The sequence below is a fragment of the Neoarius graeffei genome, chromosome 4 (genome assembly GCF_027579695.1).
Source record: "Neoarius graeffei isolate fNeoGra1 chromosome 4, fNeoGra1.pri, whole genome shotgun sequence".
Classification (NCBI taxonomy): Eukaryota; Metazoa; Chordata; class Actinopteri; order Siluriformes; family Ariidae; genus Neoarius; species Neoarius graeffei.
The window spans coordinates 34,095,619-34,107,966 of record NC_083572.1 but is presented as its reverse complement, the minus strand read 5'-3'; the positions used below and the strand labels follow the sequence as shown (position 1 = coordinate 34,107,966).

General features: G+C 41.7%; 1 protein-coding gene across 1 annotated transcript in view; it reads right to left on the bottom strand.

Annotated features, from left to right (window-relative positions):
• The window catches only part of LOC132884354 (charged multivesicular body protein 4b), a 104,808-nt gene that overhangs the window by 10,692 nt on the left and 81,768 nt on the right, over positions 1-12,348 (bottom strand). The window contains exons 3-4 of the mRNA XM_060918199.1: positions 628-742; positions 367-493 (exon numbers count right to left, since the gene is read on the bottom strand). Of these exons, the coding sequence (XP_060774182.1) occupies positions 367-493; positions 628-742 (242 nt within the window). The remainder of the gene's footprint in view (positions 1-366; positions 494-627; positions 743-12,348) is intronic.

Below are 12,348 nucleotides of genomic sequence, written 5' to 3'. Positions count from 1 at the left end.
ATGGGACTCAATAAAGGAACATCTTATCTTGTCATCTTTTCTGGCTGAAAGTCCTGTGCAAGAATTCATGTGCAAGAGAAAATGGCAAATAAATATAATATCTCTCCAAGTTATGGGAAGATTATGCACTCCTTCCCCGAGTTGCAAACTTATTGGTTGGAGGATTAAAATAAACAGCACTTGAACCCAACTCTTCTGAAAGAGCTTTGATGATCATCCAGATTCTGAGCAGGCATTTACAATAAAATTATATGCTAAATATGCACTGTTGGTTAATAAAGAATGGCTAGAATAACTTTAAACTCAAACAATTTTAAAAGCAAACAAAAACTTTAGACATCAGTATAAACCCTAAGTAACCATTACCTGGTCTAGAAGGTAGGGATATGGAGGGTACATTTGGCAGCAGTACATTCTCCTTGTCTCCAATCTCAAGCAGGTTCTTATCTAGCTCTTCCTGTTCCAACTCCTCCAATTCAGCGAGCAACTCATCCTGGGCCAATAAAATGGTCATAAAATTAGCACTGAAAACAACAAATACCCCAACAGCCCCACATCAGTAAAACATGACGCACACACTGATTTTAGAGAACAGTAGAATGCATGTAATATTTGTCTTCTTATTACCTCATCAAACTCCTCGCCAAACCCAACAGGCTTTGAAATTGCATCGGAGATTTCTTGTGCCAACTCCTGCTGCTCCGTGATGTCCTGCATAAGTTCGTCAACTTTGTCTATGTCCCTAAGGGACAAAAAACAGATTACAATTTTCAGTAAAAGGCATTTTAATTACATTTTACTACTGAGCTTCTGTAATCACTGACAGAAAACTTTTAGTCCATTTAAAGTTTATTACACAAATCTCAATTTGGTCCAAAGTCTGTTCCAATTATGGATTTCATACACTATATGGCCAAAAGTTTGCAGATACTGGACCATAACACTTATGTTGTAGAGGGCAGGGTGTGGTTGAGCACTGGTTTGTGAATGGAGCGTGAAGGTGGGAGAGTGAGTGGAAAGGATAAGGCTGCACCTGTGGGAGTTTTTCTGAAAAAGCGTTCTGTTTCTCAGTGAGCAGTGGTGAGAAGATAAAGAAGGAAGAGACAAGGGCCTGAGGAAAAGAGAGAGAGAGAGAGAGAGAGAGAGAGCTGAGCTGCAGGGAATCGTGTGCATTTATGTTGGTGTGAGCTTCAGAGTGAGACCATGATTCTAAAAGCATTGACATTCCCAAAGGGAGAAGCCCAAAGTAGATTAAAAGGCACCTTTTGAGTTGTCCCAAGCCTGCCTCACATTTCCTCATTTCCCATTAAAAATGAGGACATGTCGCATATAGTACCAGTCAAATGTTTGGACACACCTACTCATTCATAGGTTTTTCTGTACTTTGACCATTTTCTAGATTGGAGAACAATACTGAAGACATCAAAACTGAAATAAACACACATGGAATTATGTGGTAAACAAAGCGTTAAACAAATGTGTTTCATATTTTAGATTCTTCAACATGGCCACTGTTTACCTTGACACTTTGCACACTATTGGCATTATCTTAACCAGCTTCATGAGGTAGTCACCTGGCATGCTTTTCACAATTAACAGGGGTGCCTAATCAGAAAGTTCATTAGTGGAATTTCTTGCCTTCTTAAATGCATTTGAGACCATCAAATAGTAAATAAAATCACAGTAAATAGTCCTATCCGACAACTGTAATAATACAGGTCAAGAACTGTTGAACTAAGTAAAGAGAAACGACAGTCCATCATTATTGTAAGACATGAAGTGTCTTAATACAAATAAAGAAAAAACATTGAATTAGAAGGTGTGTCCAAACTTTTGACTGGTGCTGTATGTGCTTTTTGAGTATCCCATTCCAAATTTAGTCCCCCATTTTCTGTTAGAATAATCTCCACTCTTCTGGTAAAGCTTTCTACTAGATTTTGGAATGTGGCTGTGGAAACTTGCCCATTCAGTCACAAAAGAATTAGTGAAGTCAGGCATTGATGTCAGGTGAGGAGGCCTGGGGTGCAGTCAGCATTCTAATTCATCCCAAATGTGTTCAGTTGAGTGGAGATCAGGGCTCTGTGCAGCCCACTGGTGTTCTTCCAAATTTGGCAAACCATGTATTTATTTGTGCACTTTGTGCACAGGGGACATTGCTTTGCTGGAACAAGTTTGGTTTAGACCCCGTAGTTTCAGTAATGAACAGCATACAAAGACATCCTGTACAATTGTGTGCTTCCAACTTTGTGGCAACAGTTTGGGGAAGGAACATGCGCGTCAGGCGTCCACAAACTTTTGGCCAAATAATGTATGAGAGAAATAAGCATGCAGTTAAGCGATTAAAATTTTTATCGTGATTAGTTCCAAATGCATTTCATTCTTTAATCTCTTGAAATTTTACCCCAAATGAAAGGTTAAGTGCAATGAGATTATATTATGAATGCTGGGCAGACTATACTTCATAAAACTGTGCTGAACATGTTCAGGTAATTGGAAGAAGAAAAACCAAAGAAAAACAAATTGTGAGGGAGTTCAGTCGCTCATGTTTGTCTTCTTACTTCCGGCACCATCCTTCCAGAGTCACTCTTTGTCGTCTAGCATTTTTTTTCTTTAGATTTCAGTATTTTATAACTTACAGCTGGGGGTGGCACAGTGGTGTAGTGGTTAGCACTGTCACCTCACAGCAAGAAGGTCCTGGGTTAGAGCCCAGCGGCTGGTGAGGGCCTTTCTGTGTGGAGTTTGCATGTTCTCCCTGTGTCTGTGTGGGTTTCCTCTGGGTGCTCCGGTTTCCCCCACAGTCCAAAGATATGCAGGTTAGGGTTAATGGCTCTAAATTGACCGTAGGTGTGAATGTGAATGGTTGTTTGTCTGTGTCAGCCCTGTGATAGCCTGGCGACTTGTCCAGGGTGTACCCTGCCTCTCACCCATAGTCAGCTGGGATAGGCTCCAGCTTGCCTGCGACCCTGTAGAACAGGATAAGCAGCTACAGATAATGGATGTATAACTTACAGCTGTAGCTACGTTTTTGGTCTTTGTAGTATGATGTGGTTTCGCATGTTCTTTTTCGTTTTAATCGCTTGTGGAGTACTTTTACCATGTCGGAACCCAGTCCTGGCAGAGACGCACCAGGGCTCTATTGTTTACACCATGGATCAGCTATTGAGCCTCTGGAAAAGTGGCATGGCTGGTAAGAGACCTGAAATCCCCAAGGAGCCAAGGAAGAAATACTGGGGCTGTAGAGCCAGGAGGAGATGATGGCTAAGGAAGCGCTGAACTGTTAGCAGTAAACCTCCATCCATATTACTTGCCCAGAGTGTTTTCCCAGGCCAATTTTATTGTTGTTCACATTCCTCTCGTGGCTGATGCAACGCGGGCTGCTGACGTCATCAACACCGTGACCACGAGACTTCAGACCCTGCACCCCAGTGCCTTTATAGCGATCTTGGGAGATTTTACCCATGTAACCCTGACATCCCTACTCACTTTCAAACAACCAGTTTGTGAAGTGCAACACCAGAGACAAAACTAAAAACACTGGACCTGCTGCATGCTACAGTAATATTAAAGAAGCATACAGATCTAAAGCTCTCCTTCCCCTGGGCAGATCAGATCACACACTGGTCTATCTCATCTCATTATCTCTAGCCGCTTTATCCTGTTCTACAGGGTCGCAGGCAAGCTGGAGCCTATCCCAGCTGACTACGGGCGAAAGGCGGGGTACACCCTGGACAAGTCGCCAGGTCATCACAGGGCTGACACATAGACACAGACAACCATTCACACTCACATTCACACCTACGGTCAATTTAGAGTCACCAGTTAACCTAACCTGCATGTCTTTGGACTGTGGGGGAAACCGGAGCACCCGGAGGAAACCCACGCGGACACGGGGAGAACATGCAAACTCCACACAGAAAGGCCCTTGCCGGCCACAGGGCTCGAACCCGGACCTTCTTGCTGTGAGGCGACAGCGCTAACCACTACACCACCGTGCCGCCCCTGGTCTATCTCAATCCCCTTTATATGCCTGCAGTCCAAAGGCAACCAGTGAACACAGGAAGTAGAGGTGACTTTACAGGGCTGTTTTGAGGCAACTGACTGGGATTTTCTCTGTAATGCACATGGGGAGGACATAGATGGACTTAGACTGCAGCATAACAGACTATTAATTTTTGTATGAACAGTATTATCCCCACCAAAACGGTACTCTGTTTCACCAATAATAAACCCTGGGTGATGAAGGACATTAAGGCATCACTGAACAGGAAGAAGGCTGCCTTCAGGAGTGGAGACAAGGAGATTAAGGTACAGATTGAACTGAGGAAAAGATCGCAGAGGGCAAGGAGTGTTACAGGATGAAGCTGGAGAGCAAATGCCATCAAAACAACATGAAGGAGGTGTGGAGTGGCATGAGAACTAGGGATGCACCGAAAATTCAGCCACTGAAAATGGCCCAAAAGTGCATTTTCGGTTTTCGGCCAAAAGACTTATCACCGAAACAACATGGCCGAAACAGGATGTTGTGACAAACAAAAACCACGGCCAGCATGCGCTTGTCTGGATAGGGGCCAACATGTCTGCGGTGTGGACGTATTTCAATACATCTGAGAAAGACCCACAGATAGCGATTTGCAAAACATGTAACGTTGAAATTTCGAGAGGGGGTGAATCTGCAAAGAGTTTCTCCACGTCGGGTTTATCACCTGAAATCCAAACATCCCAATTGCCGTTCTGAATATGAGAAGGTGGCACAGAAAAGGAAAATCCCTCCAAGCACGCCCACTCCGTCTGTGGCAGATGTATTTGAAAAGGCAAGGCAAGTTTATTTGTATAGCGCATTTCATACACAGGCAATTCAATGTGCTTCACAAAAAATAAAAGCATAAGAACAGTAACAAAGAATTAAAGTAAAAGTGAAATATCATTAAAATCCAAAATTAAAAAGAAATTAAAATAAAGAAAGTAAAATCATTAAAATCAAAATTTAAAGAAATTATGTTAAAGGAAATTAATTACACTTTAGGTAAAAATTAATCAAGTGAAAGCATCTGAAAACAGCTTTGTCTTGAGCCTGGATTTAAAACTAACAACAGTAGGAGCATTTTTGATATCATCTGGAAGTTGGTTCCAAAGCTTAGCAGCATCGCAACTAAAGGCTGCTTCACCACACTTTGTTTTGACAGCTGGTATTACTAGCAAGTTTTTCTCCTGTGATCTTAGAGACCTAGTTGGTGCATATAATTGAAACATGTCCAGTAGGTAGCTGGGTCCCATCCCATTTAATGTTTTAAATAGAAGTAATGCCTTAAAGTCAATTCTATAGCTCACTGGGAGCCAGTGCAGAGACCTTAGGATTGGAGTGATATGGACTACCCTTTTTGTTCTTGTAAGAACCCTTGCTGCTGCATTTTGGATTAGTTGAAGCTCTTTGATGGTCTTTTTTGGAAGACCTGTGAAAAGGCTATTGCAGTAATCAACCCTACTGGAGATGAAAGCATGAATAAAGGCAAGAAAGTTTTCCAGTGATTGTGCCAAGGCAAAGGGCATTACACAAAAAATTATGGAATTCATTGCCTTAGATGATCAGCCATTCTCTGTTGTAGAGGATGTGGGATTTCGTAGGCTGATCAAGCACATTGAGCCCTGTTATGCCATGCCGAGCAGATGACATTTCTCAGACGTGTGTTTACCTGAGCTGTTTACTGTTGTTGCAATTCACGTCCATGAGCTTATAGCTGCAGATATTTCAGCAATCAGTTTCACGACAGACATATGGGGCTCAGACGTCAGCCTCACCAGTATGCTCAGTCTGACCGCACAGTGGATCGACACAGATTTCAAGCTGCAAAAGATTCTGCTCCATTCACAAGAGTTTAGAGGGTCACATACAGCAGCAGCCATTTCTGATGCAATCGCCAATATGTTCAACACCTGGCATATCGAACGATCTAAAGTGCATGCCATAGTCAGTGACACTGCAAGAAATATGGCAAAAGCGATCGAAGAAAGCCAGCTGAAAGGAATACGGTGCATGGCCCACACACTACATCTGGTTGTGAACGAGGGAGTTTTGTCTCAGCGCAGCATAAAAGACGCATTGGCTATAGGTAGAAGAATTGTTGGCCACTTTAAACATTCTCAGCTGGCCTATTCCCGCTTACAGTCTATGCAAGATCAGTTTGGAACACCAATAAAACGGTTCCAACAAGATGTGAGTACATGGTGGAACAGCACTTATTACATGTTGGAAAGCCTCTTTGCGCAAAAGCGAGTCTTGGCTGCATACAGTGCAGATCACGAGCTCCCCATGACATTCACTTCAGACCAGTGGGACTTAATAGAGAACATTCTCCTTCTTCTTGCCCCCTTTAAGCAGCTACCTAAAAAGATCAGCTCATCTGAAGCAGACGCTATTCCTTTAATTGCAGCACTAAAGTGTCTAAGCAAAGAGGTTGAAACAGACCACGGAGTGAAAACAATGAAAACTACAGTCTTAGAGTCTGTCAGCACACGTTTCACTGAGATCTATTCGAATCCTCTGCACTTCATCGCGACTGTACTTGATCCGCATTATAAAGATCATTACTTGGATGTGGAAATAAAGCAGCGCGCACGAGAAATGATCCAGGCCACGATGGATGCGGAGAACCCACTTGGAGACGGAGAAGCGCACAGCACAGAAAAAAGGACTCATCTCTCTGCACCAGATGAGGGGCATGCACCCTCGTTGTCTGATATGTTCAATGAGATCCTGCAAGAGAGTGCCTCAAATAACAGGTAGGCTATACTGTTCTGACTTACTATATATGTGACTATCAGATGACTTTTTTTGTCAGCTAGAATTTTTTTTTTTTATTTGACAAAAATGTTTATTTATGCACTAGCCCCATTTAAATAACATCTCTCAAATCTTTCTCAAATGTCAGGCAGACGACAAGCTCAACCGCTCAATAGTTAGATGGTTATCTGTCTGAAGTCCCCATCCCCAGAAGTGATAACCCTCTTGCCTACTGGAGAAATAACCAAGGTCGCTTTCCTGACCTGGCAAAGATGGCACGCAAGTACTTGTCTGCTCCGTGCACAAGCACTGACAGCGAGAGACTGTTCAGTGCTGCAGCTCATGTTCTCAATGAGAAGAGGAACAGACTTCACTGTGATAAAGCAGAGAAGCTACTCTTCATCAAGAAAAACCTGCCACTTTACCTCAAGAAGTAGAATGGGCTTGTGTCTAGTGTTTAAATAGGCTATTTGTTTTCCACTTTGCACATCTGCAGCTCTTGGTGCATTTGTTGTTGTTAAAGGCCTACAGTTAACACATGGGCTATGGCAATCTTTGTTTTGATACACTATGTTGTAGGCCTACAGAAAAAAAATATTGTTATATCTTTCAGCAGTTGCACTTGTTCTGAATGCAATTTGTTGTAGTAGTCCTACAGAGAAATTTTTAAAATGCAATTGACTTAAATGCACTGTGTTTTTATGAGAGAACATATTTAATTTTACAATCTTTCAGCAGGCCAGTCAGTTATAGGCCTGTATTATTATTTAATGTACACCTGAGTGGGGTCAAGTTAAACATTTTTATTTTTAATTTTGTTTTATATTGTGCATTGTTGCAATGTCAGTGCTAATAAATATTTTCATAATTTTGTAATTGATTTATTCTTTGAAGCATTAATATTAATTTATGCAATTGCAATGCCTTGATTTTAGTGAGGTTAGTACACAGTCATAGCCATGAATGCAATGGTACTAATAATTGGCATAATAATCTATTTCGGTGTTTCGGTTTTCGGCCTTGGTTTCTTCATTTTCGGTTTCGGCCAAGAATTTTCATTTTGGTGCATCCCTAATGAGAACTATCACTGGTCATGGAAGGAAGACTGACCAAAGGATGGAAGGAGACTTGCATCAGGCCAAATGAGTTAAACCTGTTCTTTAAAGCATATACGCAGAACCATGGCCTCACTTTCGTTTATAAATGCCTTGAGACCTCAAAAATGGCACAGGAATAGTTTTAAGCGTTAACAATAAATTTAATATAGTAATTTTTACGACTAAAGTGATTCACATAGGTAGCGGTCTGAGTGAATGACCTTGACGTTCATAACGTCACAGCAGGAAGTCGGTCTCATCGCCATTTCTGCTATACTAAAACACAGCTGACTGCAACTCAGAGCCTCCATTTTGAGCTAATTTATCACCATGCCACGTAGATGTGTTGCTGGCCAGTGCAGCAACACGACAGAAGGTGGATTTACGTTGCATTCATGGCCCAAGAATGTTCAAACTGCAAAGATTTGGACGCGTTTTGCGAGTTGTTCACAGGCACCTACGAAGTGGCCTCTCCTCTGCTCTGCACATTTTACTGAGGACTCATATGAGACCTCTGATCTGTTGAGGAGCATTGGCTACAAACCTGTATTGAAAGAGGGTGCAGTACTAACAATTAAAGGAATTTTTTTTTTTAAAAAGGAAAGCAAGTTCAGTTGCACCAGTTCTCCCGGAGCGTGACCTGAGGATTGTTAGTAAAACCCAGGACGGAGCGCGACATCATATCGCTCAGGCAGGGACCTCACTGCGGTCGTTGCTAAAACCAGGTGATGTCCTGTCCCGGATTTTAGTAATTGCCTGAGCTGAGCAGTAATGGCAGAGTACTCAGTATGGAGAAAATGGAGAATGAGTGGACCAGCTGTCTGATTTTTCCACTGGATATTGCTGCCATCTCACCCTTGCATGGAAGAAGCGAATGAATGGAGAACTTAATGAACAACTGGAAGTCAGATTGTTTCAAAAACAATCTGCCACAAGATCAGCCTTCAAGAAGCAAGAACATCAACAGGTCAGCTTCAACTCTCATTTGGATACAAAACAACAAACACAACATGCTTACCTGCATTTAGATTAGTACATGTAACTCGTATTGTGTATTTAAGTTACCAATATAAGATTATTTAATTTGCTTCAGAATGTGATTGTCTCAGTTCATCTGATTATTTAATTAGCCTTTTACGTTTTATCAGTGAAAATGCATGCATGTACATGTATGTTGCATAAGTTATAACACCTGTCCTGTTTTAATAAGAGTCAACCCACAATCAATGAAGTCAAATCAGTCTTAGTTGAGCAAGTCGGTTACGGTATTTCTTACTTCCACCATAAATTTTTATTTCTATGACTTTGGTCTATAGCTGTCAAAAGCCTCGGCCTTAAAACCGGTTACTGCTGTGACGTCACGTACTTGGGGTTGGCTGGCTCAGTGGGGCAGCTCAAATGCCAACTTCGTGGTCGAGTTTAACTCTCAAAAAAAAAAAATTATATATATATATATATATATATATATATATATATATATATATATATATATATACACACACATACATACACACACACACACACACACAGTGGTGCTTGAAAGTTTGTGAACCCTTTAGAATTTTCTATATTTCTGCATAAATATGACCTAAAACATCATCAGATTTTCACACAAGTCCTAAAAGTAGATAAACAGAACCCAGTTAAACAAATGAGACAAAAATATTATACTTGGTCATTTATTTATTGAGGAAAATGATCCAATATTACATATCTGTGAGTGGCAAAAGTATGTGAACCTCTAGGATTAGCAGGTAATTTGAAGGTGAAATTAGAGTCAGGTGTTTTCAATCAATGGGATGACAATCAGGTGTGAGTGGGCACCCTGTTTTATTTAAAGAACAGGGATCTATCAAAGTCTGATCTTCACAACACATGTTTGTGGAAGTGTATCATGGCACGAACAAAGGAGATTTCTGAGGACCTCAGAAAAAGCATTGTTGATGCTCATCAGGCTGGAAAAGGTTACAAAACCATCTCTAAAGAGTTTGGACTCCACCAATCCACAGTCAGACAGATTGTGTACAAATGGAGGAAATTCAAGTCCATTGTTACCCTCCCCAGGAGTGGTCGACCAACAAAGATCACTCCAAGAGTAAGGCGTGTAATAGTCGGCGAGGTCACAAAGGACCCCGGGGTAACTTCTAAGCAACTGAAGGCCTCTCTCACATTGACTCATGTTCATGAATCCACCACCAGGAAAACACTGAACAACAATGGTGTGCATGACAGAGTTGCAAGGAGAAAGCCACTGCTCTCCAAAAAGAACATTGCTGCTCATCTGCAGTTTGCTAAAGAGCACGTGGACAAGCCAGACGGCTATTGGAAAAATGTTTTGTGGACGGAGGAGACCAAAATAGAACTTTTGGTTTAAATGAGAAGCGTTATGTTTGGAGAAAGGAAACCACTGCATTCCAGTATAAGAACCTTATCCCATCTGTGAAACATGGTGGTAGTATCATGGTTTGGGCCTGTTTTGCTGCATCTGGGCCAGGATGGCTTGCCATCATTGATGGAACAATGAATTCTGAATTATACCAGCGAATTCTAAAGGAAAATGTCAGGACATCTGTCCATGAAGTGAATCTCAAGAGAAGGTGGGTCATGCAGCAAGACAACGACCCTAAGCACACAAGTCGTTCTACCAAAGAATGGTTAAAGAAGAATAAAGTTAATGTTTTGGAATGGCCAAGTCAAAGTCCTGACCTTAATCCAATCGAAATGTTGTGGAAGGACCTGAAGCGAGCAGTTCATATGAGGAAACCCACCAACATCCCAGAGTTGAAGCTGTTCTGTACGGAGGAACGGGCTAAAATTCCTCCAAGCCGGTGTGCAGGACTGATCAACAGTTACCGCAAACGTTTAGTTGCAGTTATTGCTGCACAAGGGGGTCACACCAGATACTGAAGGCAAAGGTTCACATACTTTTGCCACTCACAGATATGTAATATTGGATCATTTTCCTCAATAAATAAATGACCAAGTATAATATTTTTGTCTCATTTGTTTAACTGGGTTCTCTTTATCTACTTTTAGGACTTGTGTGAAAATCTGATGATGTTTTAGGTCATATTTATGCAGAAATATAGAAAATTCTAAAGGGTTCACAAACTTTCAAGCACCACTGTATGTATGTATGTATGTATATACATATATATATATATATATATATATATATATATATATATATACACACATTTTTTTATTTATTTTATTTTTTTTAATTCACATGTATGCAGCATGCAAGAGTCAAGGATGGAGATACTATCCACTCAAATTTATTTAAAAATAAAAAGGTTCTGCGTATCTCCTTTAACAGGTTTGATGTGGCTTCTGCTTACCCCCACCCAGCTCCTCTTGTGACTCACCCTCACATGCCCCTTTTCCACCAAAGCAGTTCCAGGGCTGGTTCGGGGCCAGTGCTTAGTTTGGAACCAGGTTTTCTGTTTCCACTGAAAGAACTGGCTCTGGGGCCAGAAAAACCGGTTCCAGGCTAGCACCAACTCTCTGCTGGGCCAGAGGAAAGAAGCGCTTACGTCAGCTGGGGGGCAGAGTTGTTAAGACCAACAACAATAACAAGACCGCGAAAGATCGCCATTTTTAAGTGACGAGAAGCAGCAGCTGTACAAATGCGAAGTAATTTATTATTGTTGTTGCCGCTGCTGCTTCTTCCGTGTTGTTTTTGCTTTGATATTCACGCCAAGGTTTATGCAAACGTAGCGATGTAACTGACGTATACAGCGACGTAACTGACGTATACAGCGACATAATGACGTGGCTCCGCTTAGCTCCGCGAGATATGGAAAAGCAAACTGGTTCTCAGCTGGCTCGCAAGTTGAACGAGTTGTGAACCAGCACCAGCACTGGCTCCAAACCAGCCCTGGAACTGATTTGGTGGAAAAGGGGTATCAGACATCCTCACCTCATCTCTGCCTCCCCCCAACATTTCTCACCTCAGGCCCCCTCACCACCATTTACCCCAACACCCCCCATGAGCTCCCCCCCATGACTCTCCTGGCTACTGGTCATTCACCTCAGCCTTCCTTCACCCCTCCTCCATCAGGACTCCAATCAACATCGCAGTGGAAGAGGTGAGAAGGCAGTTCAGTCGTCTCCGCCCAGGCAAGGCTGCGGGCCCTGCACTGCGCACAAAAAAAGAAAAAACCCACCCTAAAATCTGAATTTGAAGAGAAAATTCCTTAATACTAGTGAAATTATCTTGCTGCATGGACAGAATTTTACTTGACAAGACATCTTGGAATAAGTTGGTTACAATCTAGAACTAGTTTTAATAATCTCAGAGTTGGTGTCTCGTATTCTTCTACACTGCAAAAATGATAAATTAGAATATCTTGAATATAGTTGAAACAATCTAACATTTCCTATTAGAAGAATACAAAAGACACCAACTCAGATTACTAAAACTAGTTCTAGATTGTAACCAACTTATTCCAAGATGTTTTGTCAAATAAA